We start from the raw sequence: 24,366 nt of genomic DNA, 5'->3' as shown, positions 1-24,366 counted from the left end.
GATTCCAGAAATGCATCCAAAGTTTAGAGACATATTGTAGCATCTTCGGCTTTCTGGAGCAAGAACTAATATGTAATTCACACAAGAAAAGTGGGCTATTAAAAATGGTCAGCAGGGGGGCCGGCCCAGTGGAGTAGTGGTTAAGTTCACGTGCTCAAGTTCGGCAGCCCAGGGTTCTCTGGTTCAGATCCTGGGCACAGACCTATACAACGCTCATCAAGCTATGCTGTGGCAGCGGTCCCACATAGAAGAACTAGAAGGACTTACGACTAGGGTATACAACGTGCTGGGGCTTTGGGGAGGAAGAAAAAAAGAGGAAGATTGGCGACAGATGTTAGCTCAGGGCCAATCTTCCTCACCAAAAAGCACATCTTTAAGAAAAAAAAATAGCAGTTCATCAATTAATATTTGTTGCCAATTCACCAAGTTCATTGTTGTGCTTAAGTATTCACCTTCTTTTAAGACTTCCTATATTACTAATACTGGCCGAAAACAGGGAATTAATCCCTCACATCTGGTGCAGTATCTGGTAGCTAGTATGTTTCTAACAAATACTTTGTAAATGAATTCATCAATAAATGAGAAGCCCACAGAAACTTTTTAAAAGGTAAAGACAAGAATACTTTTTTTAGAGACTGGTTGAGGAGGAATGACGTAGCACTTATATTCTAGACAGAATAGACCTTTGACTCTTCTTTTACTAGAACCTAAATTTCCTGTATTTTCACACTAAAAGTATTAGATTCTTAAAATAGGAATTCTTCTTTTTGAGAGATAATCACTTACCATCGTCAGACATACCGTTTATATGAAACGGCCACCCTGCTAGAGTATTTGGGAAACATTTGAAATGATGAATATGGCTCTTGTCAAACATGTTATTCCTTATGCAAATGCAAATTCATTTATAACTGACAAGACAATACAGAAAATTAGCATCATTTTGCTTGAGTTTTGACACAGGAAGACATCAAGGGCCGCTCAGGGACTTTATCCTCGGGAGCTCCGAAGAACAAAAGCCAAACTGCGCATGCTGTACACACCTGGACTTTCCTTCTTAATTCCTGAACACGGCCACTGCCTGCAGCCCTATCCCCTGGATGTTTCGCTTGGCTTTTTCTTTATCCTTCCCAGCCACTCTCCGTCTTCCCCCATAACTCCACCCACCCCACTCCTGCCCCAAATCACTGCTCCTTTTCCTATATTCCCCACTGCCGTTAATGTCACCACCATCCACACAGTCCCCAAAGAAAAACCTGGAAATCCTTTTTAAATCCTCTTTCCATCATCTTTTCTCCCTTTAATCCAGTCACCAAGTCCTGACTGCACACCTTCCAAACACTGCCCGGATCTCTTCATTCTTTGTCATCTCCACTTCCTTCAGATCTTGCTTGAATTATGGCCATCGCCATCTAATTCCCTGCTTCTCGTTTCATCCTGCTCTAATTTATCTTCAACACTACCTTCAGAGTAATTTTTTTTTTTTTTTTTTTAAGATTGGCACCTGGGCTAACAACTGTGGCCAATCTTTTTTTTTTTTTCTGCTCCATCTCCCCAAACGCCCCCTGTACATAGTTGTATATCTTAGTTGCAGGTCCTTCTAGTTGTGGGATGTGGGACGCCGCCTCAACTTGGCCTGACGAGCGGTGCCAGGTCCGCGCCCAGGATCGGAACCCTGGGCCGCTGCAGCGGAGTGCACAAACTTAACCACTCGGCCACGGAGCCGGCCCCCAGAGCAATATTTTAAATATGTGAATATGATCATGTGGCTTTCTCCCTACTTAAAGGTGTGTGATGGATTTCAAACTAAAAAGTTTTTTAAAATGCACAATAGGACTCTATCGTCTTCAAGATAAAACCTGGGACCTCCACATGGCCTTTTCAAGGCAGGAGTGGAACTTCTGGATCTAAATCCTGACTTTCAATTCCCTGTATGTACCATGACCAACATGGTACATACCAGCCAGCAATGTTAACGCAATCTCAGGATACAGAAATAGAAGGAGGTGATAGTTTTGCCATCCTCAACTCTGATCAGATGACACTAGAAGTACTATATTCAGAAAAATAGAATTGTACAGTATTTAAGAGTAGACTCAAATGCAGGCTCCTGGGGTTCATATCCCAGCTCCTCTAATTACCAGCTCTCTGACTTTGGGCAAGTTATTTAATGTCCCTATGCTTTAGTTTTCTCATTAGTAAGATAGAAATGATAAGAGTACCTGTCTTGTAGAGATTGTGTGGCAATTAAATTAATTAAAATATATACAGCACTATTAAATAATAAATTTTACTATTATTATGCCTATGATACTTTAGCGGAGACTTTAACGATTCCAGTTCAAATTATAGAAACATTTTCCATCAAATAGAAATGTCCAAAAGTGGAAAGTTGTCTCCAAAGAAAGTGGGTTCCCCACCACAAGAGTTGTTTAATCAATAGCTGGATAACTCCTTGTTTACAGTATTCCAGAGAGATTGAAGCATCAGATACAGGGGAGAAGAATAACTTCTAAGGGTCTTATGAGTCTCAGATAACAAAGAGCTTAACCTATCAGTTAACAGGAAATGTTCAGAGTGATTGATTATTTTTGGTAAAATCTGTAAAGCATAAATATTTATGTTACTGTAAAGCATAAATATTTATGTTACTAACTAACACCAGCTTAAGTTGATTTCTCCTCTAGTTTTCCTCAATAAACTTGTTGACCCAGTGCTGTGTAAACTCTAAATCTAGGATATACCACAGAATCTGAAACAATCTTCCTGCCTCCATGATTCATGATGGACAATTCTAGCCAAATGTCCTCAAGTGGCATCTATCCCTGGCTATTGCGGCTGCATTTCCTTTTGTTTCTTACAGAAGTTCCTTGAAAAAAACAATTACCATTTTCCTTCTTTACAATTTGCTTGCAGTGTTTATTTTCATTGATTGACGTGTTTTGAAAGCAATATGGTGAAAGGAAGTTTGAGAAGAGCTTTACTTTGACCTTATGCATCAGTTTAAATAAGGTGACAAAGTTCAGAAACAAAACAAAAAAAATGGGTCATCTTTTGACCTGATACGATTGAAGCTTTGCAATAAATCCATTAGGAAGAGCTACTCAGTTGAGTTCCTTTTATGTGCCAGTAATAATTCCATTTTAACAATAAAGAAACAGACCAAAGCATGCTTAATTGCCAACTCAAAGACACATGGTCAATAAGGTAGAAGGCAGAGAGTCACACACAGTGACCAGTAAAGATAGAATGCACTTGCTTCCAAGCCTGTCTCACTTGTGCCGTGACCCACCCTTCATTTGTTCCAGGCTCACTCCGTGCATCATAGAGCCAAGCGTGTCTCAAATCTTGAGAGTAGGGGAAGCATGTGTGTCATTCTCCACGGTCCTGAACCATCTTTCACCCTTGGGAACATGATGAGGCCAGTCTTTGAATCTGAATATAATCCTTGATGTTAGAATTTGTACTTGCACTTCACTCTTTGACCTGGATTTGTCTGCTGATTCTGGACTAGCTAGTTAGAATGTTCCTCCCTGAAGCTCAAATACTCTCGAACCCAACTCCTGGCACCTGCCACTAGACTCTCCCTTACCAACACCACCACAAGAGGGGTTTTGTAGTTTAATCATCACTTTCTCAGCTGGAGTGACAAGGCACATTGTGCTGTGATTAGTTATGAAGGGCACACATTAAAGCTGATGAATAACTGGAAGTCTATGCTGCAGCCTGAACCTCAGGACCAGGGAATGCCCGTGGAGTGGAGTGTAAGGGAATATGTGTCATGAAGGCGAAAGGATTAAGAATCACTGATTTAATATTGATTAAATATTTTTTATTTTATATTGATTTTATGTTGATGCTTAAGAAGAAAAAGGAAAATGCAATGATGAATTTCACTGCACCAAGTATCGAGTCCTCCTAGACTTGGTTTCCACAGCTCTTCATACTCCAGCTACACAACGTGGACTCTCCACTTCAAGAAGCTCCAAATGCCCACCCAATCCCTGCATACTATGCTCACTGATGTGCGCCTATTTGATTGTCCTTCTCAGAAAGTCTTCCAAACATTCTTCATCTTCTTTGGCTATCAATTTCTACCTCCTGCAAAAAGCCCTCTCTAAAGTTCACACTTATTTCACCCTCCTTCAAGTATAGCACTTGGAACCTGTGAAATCTTTCTGGGGTTTACCTACAGAAAGTAGAAAGCCATTGACAGATGTTAAGCAGGGAAGTAATCTGACTAAGTGTATGATTTAGAAAAAATAATCCTAGAACAATTGTACTAGAATAGATGAAGATTAAAAACAGAAAAGAACATGACGTTTTCTTTCACGGTCAGTAAATGAGAATCCAAATAAAATGCACACATCACAATTGGTCAATAATGTCTTTCAAGTTTCAATTAATCTAGAGATTTTTTTCTCTATGTTGTCTTTGCAATTTATTTATTAAAGACTCCAGGGCATCTGTCCTGTGCAGTTTCTCACGGTCTCAATTTTGCTGATTGCCTCCCCACAGGACTTTGTAACATGTTCTTCGTCTTCTTTATTTTCTATAAATTGTTCATTGGATCTAGAGGATTGATCAGATTCAGGTTTGGTTTTTGTTGGAAGACTAATTCAAAATGGATATTACGCTTGTCTCTCTTTTTTGATGACAATCGTTGATGATTAAGGTTAGGTCCATAAGCTCCTTAGGAGTTGAAAGCAGTGATAGCCTAATTCCAATATCCCATCCTCATTATTTAGGTGAAATATTTCTGTAAAGAGAAACTTTGCTTCACCTGCTATTTGGTTTTAGTTAACATAGGAAATGTAGGGTAGATGATTGATTCTTTCCCTATGCTTATCAGTTTTCAGTATAAGAAGTTGGTTCCCTAGCATCTTCTAATGGTGATCACTTAGGTTTTTTTGAGTAATACTGTGAAATCATGAGTTAAACATATTTGCTATATTTTCATCCGTTTTAGTTGTTATCCTGATTGATTCTTAAACTGTCCTATCTTTGTTCCATCTTCAGGTTGGTCCCTGAGTCCTTTTGAAATGACCCTGAGAGTCTTCGATAGATGCCTTGCTATCTGATGTGATTTATCTTACGTATTTCCTGTCCCAGATCTAGAACCAGCCTTTTCCCTAAGAAATCGTCCTTTCTTTCAGGAACAGCGCTAGCAAAATGCAACTTGGGAATGAAATGAGGGATTGGATGGTCCTCATGAATGTGATGACAGATGGATTTAGGCTGAAAAATGGCTGAAGGTCAAGGATGTCTGTGACATACACTACTTTGTAGTAATATTAATCAAATAATCTTATTACAATTTGAAGTGGCTATTTTGACACAGCTATATCAATACATCCTGTTGTAAAGCAAGTCAACCAGTCAGGAGGCTATGTGAGTAAGCCAGGACAGGCAGCATGATAAGCACTGGCGTCAAACTGACCTGGGTTTAAATCTCAGATCTGCCACTTACAAAGTTGCATGACCTTGGGAAATTACTTAACCTCTCTAAGCCTCAGCTTCCTCCTTCATAAAATGGAGCAGTAATAACACCTACCTGATAGGGTTGTCAACGTAATGTCTATAAAACACAGGGCCCATCACATGGCAAGTACTCAAGAAATGAAAGTAGTGATTATTTTTGACATGTGGTTTGTTTTGGTTTTGGTTTTTTTGCAGAGAAAGACCTGCCCTGAGCTAATAACATCTGTTGCCAATATTCCTTTTTTTTTTTTCTCTCTCTCTAAAGCCCCCAAGTACATGGTTGTATATCCTAGTTGTAAGTCCTTCTAGTTCTTCTGTGTGAGCCGCCACCACAGCATGGCAACTGACAGACAGGTGATGCGGTTCCGCAACCAGGAAACAAACCCAGGCTGCTGAAGCAGTGAGAGCACCAAACTTTAACCACTAGGACATCAGGGCTGGTTCTTGATGTTTTATTGTTGCTGCAAAATTTGATATAGTGATAGAGGGTAGGTTCTGAAACAGTCCAAAACACTAGCCATTGTCCAGATGTGGCTATGGAGCACTTCCAATGTGGTTAATCTGCACTGCTACATAAGTGTAAAACACACACTCAACTTCAAAGCCTTAGTTTAAAAAAAGTGTAAATTATGGTGTTAATAATTTTTATTTTTATTACATGTTGAAATGATATTTGGGGTATATTAGGTTAAATAAAATATATTATTATAATTAATCTCTCCGGTTTATTTTTATTCTTTTTAATGTGAATACTAGAAAATTTTAAAATTACATATGTGGTTCACATTATACTTCTATTGGACAGTGGTTCTCTAGAGATAGTCAGGAAGATATTATATCCAAGAGTTTAGTGACTGAGTGGATGACGTGAGAGGAACAGGAAGATCACCTCTTTCTTTCATCTCTATGCATCCAATATCTAATATGAAGCACTTTAAATAAGTGCTTCTCAATGGATTGGCATCCATTTTTTTAAGAAAACACGTCGTCTGCTTTACCCTACTTGAGAAGGGGCAGTTCTTCTGGCTCCTGATAGCAGATATTGGTCAAAATAACCAACATGTTACATTTACATTGTAAATGTATATTTGCATTTACATTAAATTTACATTGATTGGTACCTATCAAGTTCCAGACACTTAACATCTATTCTCATTTAAAACTAAAACAATTGGTGGAGGTAGATGGTACAGCTTTCATTTTTATAGATAAGAAAAGTGAGATTCACAGAGGTTAATTAACTCATCCCAGGTCACAGAGCACGAAGGAATGAAAGGGAGAGGTAAAAGTGACCCCATCTGCCTCCTTGATCCGTGCTACCTCTTTCCACATTGAGTGACAATTTGGGGATAGACATGTGGGTTGAAGAGTAAATAAGATTCCAAATTCTGTCAGTCTCTCCTCTTCTTAGGTAGTTTCTCTCAGTTCCTTAGGTTCTTAGTCCCTAATGTAGAACCCAGGATCCTAGGGCTACCAAATGTAGGAGATGCGAGCTCTTTAAGCAAGCTATTCCAAAGAATGTCATATTATTTATAGGGCTGCCTCAGCAACTGAATCATCATCACATTAGCTGTTTTCCAGACAATTGTGAAAACATGGGTTTAAAAAAATGACTAAATGTCTAATTTAATATTTCTCAGGAGTCTTTCACCATAGAATCCAAACAGTTTGAATTGGTTTTTCTTTGATCTGTAGCCATCAAAAAAAGCGTCACTACTCCTGTTGCTGGTTTGGGTTTTTTTCTTGTATCTTTAAGTACAACCCCTTCTACTAGGTCAAGGCAGGATTTAGAATTTAAAATTTCTTTTGCCTGCTTAGTTCCTTTGCATTGTGAAGATCTGCTTTTACAATTAGACCCACTTGGCTTTTAGATAAAGCCTTAAAAAGACTATCCAAGGAAACCAAAAAACACCAAGTCTCAATAATGGCATACGGCCTAGAATACCTCTCATATCTCTTCCACCTTTAAAATGCTAATATTCAATGATTTTTTTGAATTCTGTCTCAAATCCCATCAGTCAGGATAATGGTCTTAATTTGGCATATTATGTATATTAGGATATATAAAGAAATAAATAGCTATGTATAAATAAATAATTGCCTATAATGTCAGCTTCATTATTTTAATTAATCCTCACAACAAATTTTGAAGGGTGCATTAATATTCCCACTTTTTAGATAAGGAGATTGAGACTCAGAGAATTTAATTAACTCACATCCAATATAATATTGATAGCAAAAGGGCAGAAATGGAGCTTGAATTCAGTTTTCTCTGCTCTCAGAGCTCTTGGTTTCTTACCACTATTCCACTTGGCTGTAAAAGACATGGATAAACCAAAGGAATCTTTCTCCTGTTGGCAAAAAGAAAGGAGTGGGCAATTCAGTTTGAGGCTAAGAATACTGACTTCAGCATGCTGGTTTCCTCCAGGGGTAGAATTTTACACATATTATCAGTAATCAGTTCCGAGCGACTACTGGAAGAGGCTATGTACAAATTTAATTACAGTTCACCATTGGACAGAGTAGGACCTACGAACCATATTTTCTTGCCCTCAAATATCTCCCTCACCAATCTGCCATAGCACCTAAAATTTCTACTCTCACAGCTCCCCCTTGGGATAGAGCGGTGGTTTAACAGTTGAGTTAGAGATGGGGCTCTGTGGGTAGGCAGCACACGGAATGAGAGAAGTTAGGTAGAAGAACCTGGTTGGAATCCTGACAACAAAACAAGGCTTGTGCCCAAGATGTCCACTCTGTAGCTATATCTGTATCTATAGAAATACTCTTCAAGGGTCATTGGGGGGGCTTTCATTTTGCCTTCCCATTTGGCGCTTGCTTACTCTCTCTTCCCTCTACTTTACTAGATTCCCATGAGCAATACTGAACACTTCATTTAAGAAATCAATAGAATGTAAAATAGACAGAAATTATATCTAACCACTGACAAATTAGAAGTCAAATAAGTCATAGGAACAACCCTCAATTGCAATTTTCTAAAGCAGAAAAAATAAAATTTTCAGATGAAAGGAAACTTAGACTCATCTCTCTCAATTCCCTCATGCTATGAATGAGGAATAGGAACCCAGGAGGCAGAAGGGCCCCAATTACAGACGCGTCATCAGCAGAGCTAGTGCTGCTTGCATGGCTTACTCCTTCTTCACTCTTCCTCCATGAAAAATTAAAGATCACGTTTATGAATGTGTACAGAATACATTTAACTGTGTGAACTTTCACATAGACTCTATTTATCTTCCAAATCCAATACATATTTCACCCATTCCTAAGTGGTGATAATGATAGCACAGATTTAATTCTTCCCATGTTGTACTTTTCATATACTAACTCACATATGTTACATATAATGTCATATATACTCATAGATTAACACAGATCTATATTAACTTGGATATATTCATGTTATATATGTATTATGTACTGATATATACATCATTATTACATACAATTATGGTATAGTGGCATTATTACATATAATCTACGTATAGATAATAGTATCACAAAGCATACCACATATATTAACTCAACCTTCACAAAAACTCTATGAGGTATATACTATTATTATCATCCCCATTTTACAGAAGAGAGAAGAGAGGTGGAAAAGTGTTAGTAACTTTCCCAAGGTCACAGATAATAAGGAGCAAAGCCTGAGCTGGGGCCCACCCGTCATGCTGTTACCACTAGGCTATACTTTCTTGCCTTTTTCTCTTTTCTCAAATTTTCCTACCATCCCTCATTTTCCCTCTAACTCTGATGCGGTGAAGAATGTGGTGGTACATATCAAAGAAATAAATTGAATGTTGCCCCCATCATTTAGCACTGTTATTTCTTTGACATGGAGTTTGGGACTTGGTTTGCCTAGCAAAACTGTATAGGTTGAGAGAGTATGGGTTTTGGAGTTGTACAGGCTTGCATTGAAATTCTGGCTTCACCACTTAAGTAGCTATGTGACCTGAGATAATTTACTTACCTTTCTGAGTATCAGTTCACTCTTCTAGTAAAAAGAGAGAGCTCTCATAAGTGTAACTGTCAGAATTAAACGAAAGGATGCATATAAAGGCATTATTTATATAGGTATAGAGAAGTACCTCATACCTTTATGGTTTTTATTGTCATTTCTAGTTCTTCTCTATAAAAAGCTCTTATTATGGTTTGCCTCCCATGATTTTCAACTGAAATAGAAGCAAGAATCAAACCACATTCACTGAGAAGAGATGGATGGTTTCAGCATAAATCTGTCATTCATACCAATCTAGGAGGCACACGTGAGTTATGAGCAGGTTTTCTCACACAAGCTGTGTATGTGTGATGCCCAATGGAGTGAATGTTTAACAATTAAACAGGTTTTAAATATGTAGCATGGAAGAAATCAAACTGAACATCAGTTGTGATTATCCACTTGAAAAGCTCATTAAGAAATGAATTATGGAATAGTGGACTAATTAAGACCATGTAGAAGTGGGTTTTCCATTTCTGCATAAAACTTCTTTTAAAAAATGAATCAAGCAGAAGGACTTGATGTGTTGGTATGGCCAATTTGGAAAAAAAAAAAAAAATTGTCTGCTATTTCCTCCAAATGGAGAAAAGTAACATTTACTGAGAGCCTCGTCAATGCCATACATTATTTCAAATCATCTGCATGGCGATTCTTTACGATATCTGTTATTACTCTGATTTTCTTGATGAAGAAAATGAGGCTTAGGGAAGTTTAACAATGTGTTTAGGTTACATAATTACCATATTGTGGAGCTAGGATTTCAACCTGAAACTTATTTCAAAGTTCTTTCAACTAAGCCCGGAGATAGTCACTTCTGATAGATGTGATGACTGTACATGTGATGCGAAACTAATTACATTATTTATGAACGTGCATAACAATCTTGTGTTAAAGACCCCCATCCACATTCGTCTGACCAGTCTATCTCCTCCTCGCCATAAGACGAGGGTCATGCATGTTGTGTTTGCTAACATATCCCCAACACCCAGTTCGGTGCCTGACACACAGACATATCTTCAATAAATACTTGTTGAAGGAAGAAATTAAGTAACTAAAAAGTAGAGTTGAGCTCCGTAGTCATTCTTTTAGAGGTGTCAACACTGAGGAAAAAAGGAGTGTTTTGCCTGCAGTTATGCAATTAATCAGTGACAGAGTGAAGATTAGAGGCCCAGAGCCTTGGAATTGCTGAGCTCAATGAGCTAAGTCAGCAGCAAGCTAAAGGATGGGTACGTTATCTAACTTGAGCTGTGTCAGTCCAAAACAGAAGCCAAATACACCATGATTACCTGAGCAACAATTGGTTCACATATATGAGAGGGGTCACAAGTGACTCCCACACCCACCAGCCAGAGGAGTCCGCCCATGGTCAACCCAGCTATTGAAAAGCAGCCTGCAATAAAAATTCAGAGAATCCACTGTCTCTAATTTGATTCTTCTAAAACAGGCCATAGCATCCAGCGGTACACTTCTTTACTTCTATAACTGAGCAGCAAACGGAGCTGTTCACTCAGTCTTCCAGGCCTCAAATGGGGAAGAAAGGTCTTTTACATTCTTGTTATATGAAGTATTTCCAAGAGACTTTTCAGTAGAACTTGCTAGTCTCCCCAAATGATACTAACATTTAAGGGGTCGATAGAGAAATAGGAGCACAAAAAAGAAATGGAAGGAGCAGCTAGAGAGTGAGAAAGAGAACCAAGGGAGAATTGTCCTGTAAGTCAAATTTGTAAAGCGTTTTTAGAAGAAAATGACGAATGATATCAAATTCAGCAACTGAGAGTTTAAATAAGATGTGGAGAGACAAGCGACTATTGAATATACCCACTGGGAAGTCATAGCCCCCTTAGAAAGGGCGGTTCCGGGATAGTGCAAACATCAACTTGTTATTCTGACTCCTCCGTGGTCTGTGCACACCTTAGAAGGAGAAACGGGGGGCTTGGTGCCCACAGCACCCAGTACAATGTCTGGCGCATAGAAGGTACTTTATAAATTTTGTCAAATGGACACCTGGACGAATTAACTGAAAAATGTGTAGTCATTGATTTTGGAAGAAAACATCCCAGAGACTTTTAAAACTGCTCTTAATAAGAAGTACCAATGTTTTCTAAATTAAATCACTAGGTCTAAAATTATCACCCCACATTCAGCTTCTCCCTCCAAAGGCCCTGAAGCCAAAACAACTCCTATGGAGAACGTATAATTTGCCGTCTGCAGAGATAAAGTCTCCCCTGGTTAGAAGCATTCCTAAATTCCTGTGCTTAAAGTGACCTTTTAAGTTGCCGCTGTGATGTCGTTAGTATTACAATTTTACACAAGATTAGACGTGTAATTATGTGTTAAATAGTTCCACTGCCTCCTGCTTGCTGCTGAATAAAGAAGAGTACATTAAGGGTCCCCCATATGCATAGCTCAAGGCCACTGCCATTGGAAATCCGCATCCGCTCTGCTCTTTCTGCGCCTGGTATCCTGCTTGTCCTTGCAGCCGTCACCTAGAGGCCTCAGCACTGGCAGGAAGTAAGCCACTGCACAGAGTAGCATTCATAGAACTGTTACCCTCCAGTGGAAGCTTCTAGAGGCAGGAGGAGTCTCCACAAAGAATTCAACTTAAATGAAATCAGACCCTGAGAGTCTGCAGCAGTGTTTCTCACCTCGGCTGCACATCAGAGTCACCTCAGCAGCTTTTTAAAAAAATACCAATGCCAGGGACCCACCCTGAGAGATTCTCACTGGTCTGGCTTGAGACCCAGGCACCCGTATTTTAGAAGGTCCCCCAGATGATTGTAATGTGTGGCCAGAGTTCAGGGGCACCGTCTTTATGCTTCTCTTGCTCAGGATGGGTATCAGCACTTAACGTGAAGGAGGAAGTATTACAGATTTTATTATCTCAGTGTCTCAGGAAACTGTTTTTCTTCTATTGAGTGCCACTGACCCACAGGAAAAAAAATCGATAATTTCAATGTATAAGTACAAAGCCACTTGATTGAATTTTTTTTACAAAAAAATAAAATCCAATCCATTTGCTTTTAAAATTAATAACAGGGGGTTAAAGAAGCACACTAATGTTTAGAATGTGCCTACTATGTGCCTTGACCTGCTTTAGGTATTTTTGCATCTATTACCTCATTAACCTTCCAAGTAACGCAGACAGGCAAGTGTTATTCCCAGTTTTACAGCTGAGAAAACTAAGAGATGCAGCGAGGTTAAACTGATTCATCCAAAGTCCCACGGTTGGTAAGCAGTGATGCCAGGAGGCAGACAAACAAGGAGGTCCCAGCTGGCTGTCCTGCTCATCTTTTTTTCTTTGCTTTTTTTTGAGGAAGATTGGCCCTGAGCTAACTGCTGCCAATCCTCCTCTTTTCGTTGAGGAAGACTGGCACTGAGCTAACATCCGTGCCCATCCTCCTCTTCTTTATATGTGGGACGCCTACCACAGCATGGCTTGCCAAGCGGTGCCATGTCCGCACCCGGGATCTGAACCGGTGAACCCCGGCAGCCAAAAAGCAGAACATGCGAACTTAACTGCTATACCACCAGGCTGGCCCCTGCTCATCTTTTCATTAGGCCATTGCTGCCCTTTCTAAAGGAAACCTGACTGATAACTCAGCAAGTAATAGAAACTTTCCGTCCAAGTCAATGAAAGAGGCAGAGGGAGCAGGACAATCAGAAGGAAAGAGAGGAGGTGGAGCGGGAAGAAGGAACAACATCCCCAGCAAAGGGAAGGATCAGAAAGAGACGTTGGCTCCACCCACAGTAGGGAGCCACACACAGGAGACCAAAGTCAGTACCAATGGTCATGTTTTCCAGGAGATACTTAGATGGTCAAAAACACACATCAAACACAACCAGTGTGTCACTGTGTGTCCTGCATTGTGCCAAAAACATGCATAAGACACAGCCCTGTGCTGGAATGCCCACAGCCTAGCAGGGCATCCAGGATAAATTACGTCATGCTCTAACAGCAGCGAGTACCAAGAATTGGGAGCAGAGCTGAGGAAGCAGCTCGTGTGGGTCAGAGAAGAGGTGACATCTGAGATGGCCTTGGAAACAGAGGAATTCATTCACCAGGCAGGGATGGGAGGCAGAGAGAAAGCAGGAACTGAGTCACAGAGGTAGAAACCCATGAGATGTGTGCTCAAGAAATCGAAAGGGACCCTTTATAAATTCCTGAGACAAAGAACTTGTTACATTCTCACAGACTCCGTGCTTTCATACAAGACTGAGATTATGTCTCTTAGGGCTTCTGGTTTCAGACCATACTCATCTGCAGTCATATAGTCAGGGCTTTGCCAGGTTCATCCCAATTCCTGGGTCATTTCACGATGGAATTAGATCCAGGTTCCCTCCCTCTGCCCACAGGCCTGTGCAGCCACTACCACAGATCTCTGTTTCATGCTAGGATTCCACATTACAAAGTCTTATAAAGTGCTTTTTGTCTCTATATCACTTTCCTAAACACAATTCAAATGAGTTGCTCCCTGTCTTATAAAGTGAGCGGAGTCGAGGCAATTTCTTAAGGAGTTCAGGAGGGCTGCCTTCGAGCTAAGCCAGTCTCCAAACCAGCCTCCATTTACATATTCTGCTGTTTCTTTGAAGCCTGGAATTGTTTTCAACTTCCACAGAACCTTTATGCTGTTGTCCTTAAAGCAGCTACTCCTTTTCATTTTAATTAACACCAAACTTAGCAGGTTTAAATAACAGTTCGTCTTTATGAAAGAAAACTGGAGTGGAGAAAGTCCAAATCCACTTACTAGAGTAACCTGAGGAGTCATTAAGTCCTTTCCAACAAGCTTCAGACAGTTAATTAGAATAAATATATCTTTCATCTCTCCCTTTCTGTATCCCCTTAAAACAACAGAGCAAGGGTGAAAAGCTGGAATAATGACACACAGTCTGAAAAGTATCCTAAGTATATTGAAATCACTGCAGCTCATGTCACTTTGAATGATTTCAAAGCATTTTTATGTGTTTGTATATGTACATGGAATGTCTACTAAATGCTGGTTAGTAACCAGCAACAGGACAGGAGCTCAGTAATTTATTGCTTTACCTTAACTCAGAATGTGCCACTTTTCTTTGTCTGTTCCACGTCCCCAACGCTTTAGGAGAGGCTAAAGGGATCAGAAGATTCCACCAGACTCAATGTTGAAATAACATCCTGAAAGTTTAAGCCAATCCTCATTCTTATGAAGTAGTTCATTCAACTTAGATTAAAATCATGCTTACTTCCTGAAGGCTGACTGGTTTTAATAATGGATTTAATCTCCATTCTATTTGATATGTTTTAAAAATGTCCAAAAAGGAAGATAAATAACTTGAAAACTCCTAGACACAAGTCATTTAAAAAGCTGGCAAATTCAACTTCTAAATCTTTCTAAAATTGTCTAGGGCATCCATTCAAGGGTATCCTTTCATTCTCACTATTTATCGTGGAGACCACGGCTGGAAGAGTGACTTCTTGCAAACACCTGCTACCTCCATGGCCTCTGTTCCTTCTCTCTCTGACACTGACCCCAGGGTTACAGAAGGAGATCTGTTCCCAGACTTGTTTCCAGAAAGCCAGGGCACAATGACTTCAAATATGCTTAGATTCATTCTTCAATTAACTGAATCACAAAACTTTGGAGCTGAGAGGGATCTTAGAGGTTATCTGTTTCAAACTTTCCGTGTTACAGAATAAAAACAACGAAGCCCCAGAAAAGTTAAGTGACTTTCTCAAGGCCACACACCTAGTTAGTGACGAAACTGGGCCTATAACCAACCACTGACCCTGAGCACATGCTCTGAGCCCTTGCTGCTCAGTGCTTCCTGCAGACAGACCTTCAATATCAGCGTCACCTGAGAGCTTGTTAGAAACGCAGAACCTTAGGCCCCACCCCAGACCCGCTGAATCAGAATCTGCATTGTTCCAAGATCCCCAAGTACTTTGTCTGCACTTTACGGTTTGAGAATCGCCGGGCTCCACCATCATGTGTCTTTCTCCGAACAGTATGAGAATTGGAGGCCAGCAGACATAGGTTTTCTAAATATAAACAAATATGTGAGTCTCCTGGAGGCATCGTTTGTCATCTGGAAATAATAGCACTATGCACCTTGCAGAGTTTTCATAATATAAGCAATAACATAGTTATGCTTATTATCTCATGATAGACACAGAGATAATAAATGCCAAGTGCCTGGCGTCAGGTAGCTCATAGAGTATAGACTAGCTAATATCACATCCAGTTTCATGCTTACCATGAATATTGTGCTCGACCGAAAGGAAAGCCGTGAGTGACCGTGCATCCCTGAAGGACTCACCTTCCTTCTTTCTTTTATTCTATTTGTTTTGTGGTTTTTTTTTTAGATTGGCACCTGAGCTAACATCTGTTGCCGATCTTCTTTTTTCTTCTTCTTCTTCTTCTCCCCAAAGCCTCCCAGTACATGGTTGTATACTCTAGTTGTGTGTGCCTCTGACTGTGTCATGTGGGATGCCACCTCAGCGTGGCCTGATGAGCGGTCCCATGTCCCTGCCCAGGATCTGAACTGGCGAAAGCCTGATCCACAGAAGTGGAGTACATGAACTTAACCACTTGGCCACGGGCCGGCCCCTGTTCTATTTGTTAAATACCATTTTAACTTTTATATGTGATTAAGAGTTCTACGATAATTCATGTTTCTAACTCCCTAGGAAATGATTATTATGTAGAAAATAAATAATAATAGCTAACTACTCTGGTTCCTAGAAACCTGGCCTCTAGGAGCCAGAGAGTAGCTGCCACCACCGCAGCTGTGATTTTCTCAGACAGAGACTCAGCCGCCATGGACAAACTCACAGCTTCGGCAACAGTAGAGTGTATTTAAAAAATGAAGTTTTGCCACCAACATGTCACATCTGTCAGCATTAAGGAAAAAGAAAGGAGAAATAGAATTTTGGTAGCCAAATCTGAACCAAAATTTTGGGAAAATATAGTGTACTACAGAGTGTGAAACCATACCAAAATTATATTTTTGGAGAAGAGATTTCACAGGGAATATGAAATGAACATCAATTAGAAAGCCATGTTTCCCTAAGGCAGTGGCTGTCAACCCTAGCTGTGCATTAGAAACAACTAAGAGGCTTTTAAAAAATTGAGTGCACATTTCTGAGGGAGGGACCATGCTTGCATGTTTTTCAAAAGATTCCCAGTTGATTTTATTGTGCAGCCAGCGTTGAGAACTGCTGCCCTATAGCAACAGAAACCTGGTCTTATTTGAGAGTCAACCCACTGAGAGCTATTGGTTGCTGTTGATATAGAGTTCCCAAACTCAAAGTAATGGATTTAACTTCCGTGTGTACCTCTTCTAGGTCTTTTCGCCATCCCTCTAGAAATTCCACCATAAAGAAAGGAGCCCCTGGACCACCATCCTCTAAGATGTTTATATGGACCAGTGGCCGGACCTCTTCATCTTACAGACACGATGAGAAAAGGTAAATCACTGGGACTCTGGGGACTTTTCAGAACCATTTAACCTAGCTACCTGGAGAGGATGCCGCGGGGAAAGCATTAGGCAACTGAGCTTTATGTCGTGCAACTGTTAATATGGGATGGGCTAGGCATTGAGGGAGTAGGGTTTCTGACACTTTGTCCTTCCTCCCCCTTGCACTCTTCACGCTCACTCCCACCACATAACTTTCCAAAGGCTGTTCTGTCGGAAAAGTCCTTCACACAGGCACACACACGCCCAGTCATCACTTAGCTAACTTCAGATAGCCACTCAGTCAGAACCTCCCTCCAGCCTCTGGACCAGTACACGCTTTGTGTTTTACTCCCCATCAAATTTGCAGCACCTATCGCTGTACTTGGCACATAGTAAATGGTCAGTAAATACTGAACTGAAGTGATGAAAATTGCATTTCTAGGCACTGGACATATGGCAGGAAAGGAAAGTAGAAACTATGAGAGGGTGAGAAGAGGATGGACAGATCCATGGAGACCTCAAAGTCCTTGGAAGAACAGCCTGGGGTAGGAAAGAAATGGGGAAATAAGAAGAAAAATAAAAGGTCAAAGGCAGTGTTACTAAAAGACAAAATTATAAATATGCAGCTCAATCCAACTGTCCCACTGGGTTTAGGGAGTAAATGCATTCATAAAATGCTCTGGCCAATTTTAAACATTTGGTTTCTCTCCATTTGTTTCCTTCTTCTGCGTCTCTCTCTTTCTCATTGACCTTGTACTATGACTTGGGTTTGGTGAAGCTAAATTTTAAACACAACTGCCTGTACTAGCACATTGCAGCTTAAGCAAGGCTCACCTGCCTGCAGAATCTGATAGAAATCAGGACTGATAAATTGTGCTGGGCACAAGAAGAGGAATCTGAGGGAGGTTTACTTGAATGTAGTTTTGGGAGCTGGTAGTTTTATTTTTCTTTTTAAAATCTGTATTTCCCTACAGATAAAGTCCTTTGAAAAATTTCTGAAAGCAAAATTGTTCTTCACAATAATTATATATTAGAGCAGAAATTTGGAAGTAACTTTATTATTCACAATAGATCTCTGTTAAATAGATCACGGGACGTAATATATCACTTAGCACTTAAAAATGCTTTGGCATAATATTAGCTGAAAAATCAAGTTGAAAAATTGCATACAAACTATGATTGCAGGCACAAAAACATATGCATTGGGAAAAGCCAGGAAGGAAAGTATGTTTTTACTTCTCTATTTTCCAAATGTTTTGTATATGTTATTTTATCTTAATTATGGAAAAAATAATGATATGATGTTTACATAAAATTACAGCCTGTAAGGCAACCAGTGTTTGAACAAAGTCCCAGTGTTCATCATGACACAAGCAGATGAACTGAAAATGTACTATCTGTGCTCATCTCTAGGTTTTCACAGGCATTTTCTGTTCTTTCTTTCTTGCTGAGGAAGATTTGCCCTTAGCTAACATCTGCTGCCAGTCTTCCTCTATTTTATGTGTGGGTCACCACCACAGCATGGCCGCTGATGAGTGGTGTAGGTCTGTGCCAGGACACTGAAACTGGACCACTGAAGTGGGGTATGCTGAACTTAACCACTAGGCCACAGGGCTGGACCCCTCACATGCTTTTTCTTAATGCATAACCAAGTTGTGGTTTTTTTGTTTTTGTGTATGTGTGTGAGGAAGATCAGCCCTGAGCTAACATCTGTTGCCAATCTTCCTCTTTTGGCTTGAGGAAGAATGTCGCTGAGCTAACATGTGTGCCAGTCTTTCTCTATTTTATGTGGGATGACAAGTGGTGCTAGGTCCGTGCCTGGGGTCCGCATCTGTGAACCCTGGGCCACCAAGGTGAAGTGCGTGAACTTAACCACTACACCACCAGGCCAGACCCCTCAAGTTATTTTTTATCTGCTTCCAAGTCAACTAAGCTAAACCGTCTTTCAGCAAGATGGTTACTGTAAGACTAAAATTTCATGTGTTGCTTCAAAATTTCACAGTTTGTATGTCGTCTTCTCATTTCCTCAAAAAAAAAAAAAAAAAGGTCCACTGGTCCACTGCCAGTGATGGTGCAGAACAGCTGAGATTTTGCTGCCCTGTAGCAATACTGTGACTGTCAATGGCCAGCCCTCCTAAGATTTTGAAGCCTTCATCAGAGCAGGTGAAGGTGATGTATTTGCTTCACATCCTATTTATTCTCATCAAATAACTTAATTAAATACATTTTGATATGTATATATTTTTTGCAGATAAAGGGATTAACATTTAAGAAGTAATTACTGTGAACTACATGTTTTACGTTAAACGTTCTCTTTTCATTTAAAAGATAGGAATTATTATGCCCATTTTACAGATGGGGAAGCTGAGGCTCAGAGATTTTTAAAAACTTCCAAGAGTCCAACAACTAGCCAGCGATGGAATCAGGATTTGAACCCAAGGTCATACTCTCTCCCCTGCACCCCATGGCTTACATAGGCTCTTGTCAAACATGAGATATTTGCACAGCAGTGAACAGCCAAGCCCACAAGAGGAAAATTGAGTTAAGATAGAGCTGAAAATTGCATGTCAAAGGACATAATAAACATGTGAATACGATATTTTGGCAATATTTGTGGAGTTAAAGGGAGCAAATAATTAGCTTCATATTCTGCACCAATAAGATTCCATGAAACTCTTAAATTACTACTTTGCTTTTTTTATTTTCAAAGTAGGATTCCAGTAACTATGAGATTTAAAATAATTAAAACATTGACTATAAGTAAATATAGTTTTCAGCAAACTTTATTTATGCCATGGGGATGCCAAGGCTTATGAAATCAATCTACACGGCTTTGTACTACAAAGACAAAGACAAATGGAAAAAAAGCCAACAAATACAGCAATAGAATCTGCCACTCTGCCAGTATCCTTAGTTTGATGTTGGTTCATTCGTCTGTACCTCTTCCTTGACCACATCTTCATCTTCACTGCCTAACTCACAGACTCTCATAGGAGAAGATAGATGTTAAAACTGGGTTTGAACAGCATCTATTGCTCTGCTGAAGATGCTCTTGGTGGTACTCGTGGTGATAATGAAGGTGATGGTAGCTAATATTGAATCTAGATAATTAAGGTCCTCAAGTTAATTATTTGGAAATAAATTAACTAGGTTGTCTGGCAGGACTGCCCAGAACTGCTGGTAATTGTTCCGCCCTCAGTTTCTTCTCATTCTGCTGACCTGCCCTCTGTGTGTTCGGCTTCTCCAGCTGTCCTCCTGCAGCAGTCCCTGAGGCGGGGAGCCAAAAGTCCTCAGCTCCACTCCACACTGCCTCTTCCCAAGTCTTGTCAGGATATTGGCTTCCCTGGGATTCCTCAACATTGGGAAATAGCTTGAGGAGAGGCCAAGCAACTGAGTGGAAGGAAAAGTCCACCAAAAATTCTGAAAACAAATGTTTTATAGTTCAAGGGAAATTGAAGTCAATTTTACATTTTTTTCATTCTTTTAATTCAAACCAGCCCTTTTTCTGGTCTCATCCGCTATATGCAAAACACTGATTTCCATCCTTATCCTCCATTTCACACACACACACACAATATGAAGGAAAATGTTTTCTTCTCTGAAAACCTTCTTTGGTAGGTGAGCTTACTCTAATCTTTAAATTGCAGGTGCCAAAATAAGACAATAGGCACAATCACTAATTTAGGATTTAAAGAAGAGAGAGGTTATTGGCCAAGGACATTACAGCTGAATGTGGAGCAAATATTCTTTGGATTGCTTTTATTACATATCGAACTCATACAAAGGAATATTAATCACATGTTAACATCCAAAAAATGATGATATCATAAACATCTGAGTGACCTTCATTGAGCTTAAGAAATAAAACAATCAGAATTCTTGAAGCCCTTGAGGAGGCTTCCCTAACAGCATCCTCCTGCCTATCCCAGCCCCCACTCAGAGAAAACCACCATCCTGAATTTTGTGATTATCATTCTCTTGCTTTTTTCTTCACCAATTTGTCCCATTTGAATCCTAAAACAATATATTATTTACTTCTGAATGTCTGAAGACTTTATATAAATGGAATCATACCATATAAATTGTTCTGCGACTTGCTTTTTTCACCAAACATTGCGTTCCTAAGATTTATCAGTGCTGATGTAACTATAGCTCGTTTTCTCTGATGTGTAGTATGGCGTCATATAAATATACAATCGTGCTGCATGACAATATTCTGGTCCATGACAGACCACATAGGCAATGGTGGTCCCATAAGATAAGTACCTTATAGCCTGGGTGTGTAGTAGGCTTTACCATCTAGGTTTGTGTAAGTACACTTTATGATATTCATACAACAAAGAAATTGCCTAACGATGCATTTCTCAGAACTATTCTCATTGGTAAGCGACTCATGACTGTACTACCATTTATTCATCCAATCTACTGCTAGCAGACATTGCATTATCTCCAGTTCTTTTTATACCAACTATGCTGCTATAATACTTCTTGTTGGTGTCGCCTGTACACATGTAAAAACATTTCTTAGGATATATTCCTAACTTGGGAATGGTTGGTTCAAACCTATGTCCAGCTTCTGCTTTACCAGGTAATGCCATTGTTTTCCAAAGCAGCCGTGGATGTGACTCCATTGGTCTACAGCCTTCCCTAGACTTTTCAGATCTTTAATTTTCATCAATCCACAGGATATTGTGCTTTCAATTCCCATTTCTCAGATTGGTAAGAAGATTGAGCCTATTTCCCCAGCCCTTTTCTGTGAAGTGCCTGTTCAAATATGTGGACCATTTTTCTACTGGCTTGTCTTTCTCTTATTGATTTGTAGGAATTCTTTAGAAAAGTCTCTATTAACCTTTGTCTGTTTATTGTGTGCAAACAGCTTCTCCCAGTTTACTTGTTTTCACTTTCTTTATGATGCCTTTTCATGTACATATGTTCTTGATTTTAATGTGTTCTAAGTTAGCAATTTTTTGAACATTTTGAAATCCCTTCCTACTCTAAGTCCAAAAGGATATGCTCTCATACAGTTTCCTTAATAGATTGTAGCTTTGCCTTTCACAATTAACTGTTTAATCATCTGGAGTTGACTTTTGTGTGTAGTGTCAAATAGGCATCCAATTTTTTTTTCTATATGGATAACCAATTGCCCCAGCACCTTTTGGATAGTTTATCCTTCCTCAATGATCTGAAAGCACACCTGTCACATATTAGGTTTCCATATATGCACGGATATGTTTCTGGATCTCTAATCTGTCCCACTGGTCAATTTTGTCTCAGAAACCCCACACTTGAGCTTGCAAACTCGCATTATGATACATCTAGATATCTGACAGGACAAGTCACCCGCTTGTTCTTTTGTAATCAGGAGTGTATTTGCTGTTCTTGGACTTACGCACGTCCATACACATTTTAGAATCAGCTTGTCAAGTCACACTGCCCCACTTCCCAAAACAACTCCTGGGAATTTTTACTGAAATTTTATGAAATCTATTAATTAATTTCTGGTAAATTCACATCTTTATGTCTTTCTCTGAATCTGATTAATCTCTACATTGTCTTCCCTAGTATCTCCCAAAGTTTTATAATTTCTCCAAAGAGAACTTGCACATAGTTCTTTAGATTTAGTCCTAAATACTTTCTTTTTTTAATTTTTAAATTACATTTTCCTCTTTTGCAGGTAGATGAAAGGCAAATGGTATATCAACTTTTGTTTAAACTATGCTGAGTTTTCTTATTAATTGTAATAATTTATCTGTAGATTCTTTTGTATTTTCTTCATAATTATATCATTGGTGGATAATATATTTTTGTTTCTTCTTTATCAGCAAATATACCATTGATTTACTTTTTCTTGCCTTATTATACTAGCTGGTAAATCATGAATAAAACAGGTGACAGCGAACATCTTTTCTTTGTTCCTCCTCTCAAAGCGGATTCTTCAAACATTTCACCATTAGGTATCAAGTTTACTATAGGTGTTTGCTCTAAACCATTTATCACATTAGGGATGTTCCTATCTATTTCTATTTTTATAAGAGTCTCTATCATGAATGGACGTTAAATTTTATCAAATATGTTCTCAACATGTATTCTATTATCATATGATTATAACCCTTTAATGTATTTATGTAATATGTTATATTAATAGATAATCAAATGATGATCAACACTGTATTCCTGGGACAGCCTTAACTTGATCATGATGTATTTTCATTTTTATATATTGCTAAGTTTAGTGAGCTGACTTGTTTTTTAAATTTTTGCATTTATGTTTATGAGTGAAATTGGCCTGTAATTTCAGGTTTTGTGTCGTCTGATTTCATTTTGGTATCAAAATTTACTAACCTTATAAATAGGTTGAGTAGCATTCTGTCTATTTTTATAACCTGGAATGACTTGTATGATATAGGTCAAACTCACCTATAAATCATCAGAGCCTGGTATTTCCAATAAGATGATATTTTTAATTTATGATTCAACTTTTTAGTGATTTAGAACTACTTGGATTTTCTAGTTATTTCTGAATCAGTCTCAGTGAGTTATATATTTGTAAGAATTTGCTGTGTATTGCAGTAGGTTATAAATTTCAAAGTATTCACATCTTGCTATAAAGTGTTTTAAATATCCTCTGTTATCCTTCTTATCCATTCTTTATCTGCACTTACTTTTTTTAATTTCTGATATTTATTTGGGCCTTCTGTATTTTTTTCTTGATTAGTCTTGTCAGAGGTTTGTCTATGTCATTAGTCTTTTCAAAATTAACATTTGAATTAATTGACCCTTTAATATAGTTTATTTTGTATTTCATTTATTTCTGCTCATGTTTATTATTTCCTTCCTTATATTTTTGTTTAGTATATTCTGTTAATCCTTTTATAACTCCCTGAGTTGGATGTTGAGCACAATAATTTTCAGGCTTTCTTCTTATCTAATCTAAGCATTTAAGATTATATATTTCTAAATACATATTGCTTTAGCTGCAACCCACTAGTTGCTCTATAGTGTTTTTCTTATTCAGTTATAAATATGTCCTAATTTATCATGTTTTATTTGACGACCCATGAGTTTTTTGGACCTATATTTTTATTTCCATAGATAAAGTCATTCTAGTTATTTTTTTGTTATTTATTTCTACCATTGTTGCACTAGACCCAAATAATGTGGCCCATGAAAGATAATACTTCTCAAAAGCTCTTTAGGTTATAAGGACACCCTAACTTATTTGAATGATTCACATAATTTTCTGTTCTATATTTTTCACTAAAGACTTTTATCAAATTTAATATGCTAATAGATCAGGTAAAAATAAATAAGAATTAGAAATTAATATATCATTGGGAAATTGTGTGACCTGATAAGTTAAAGGCAGGACTAAAATGAATTAGCTCCTACTTTTATTTCCATAATTTTGTTCTCATCCTTAGTCTCTTATCCATAAAATG

The 24,366-nt window shown here is 38.8% G+C and overlaps 1 protein-coding gene across 7 annotated transcripts in view; it reads left to right on the top strand.

Annotated features, from left to right (window-relative positions):
- Positions 1-24,366, top strand: part of KCNMB2 (potassium calcium-activated channel subfamily M regulatory beta subunit 2) — a 223,458-nt gene that overhangs the window by 174,975 nt on the left and 24,117 nt on the right. For 5 of the 7 annotated variants that reach the window (XM_046657943.1, XM_046657940.1, XM_046657941.1 and 2 more), the window contains one exon: positions 16,815-16,937. In XM_046657943.1, the coding sequence (XP_046513899.1) occupies positions 16,882-16,937 (56 nt within the window). In that variant the 5' untranslated portion in view covers positions 16,815-16,881. Of the gene's footprint in view, positions 1-9,748; positions 9,762-16,814; positions 16,938-17,369; positions 17,473-24,366 lie in introns of those variants that run through there. The other 2 variants (XM_046657942.1, XM_046657945.1) reach the window with 2 other exon arrangements.

The sequence above is a fragment of the Equus quagga genome, chromosome 4 (assembly GCF_021613505.1).
Source record: "Equus quagga isolate Etosha38 chromosome 4, UCLA_HA_Equagga_1.0, whole genome shotgun sequence".
In the NCBI taxonomy this organism is placed as follows: domain Eukaryota; kingdom Metazoa; phylum Chordata; class Mammalia; order Perissodactyla; family Equidae; genus Equus; species Equus quagga.
This window is presented reverse-complemented; position numbering and strand designations above follow the sequence as displayed.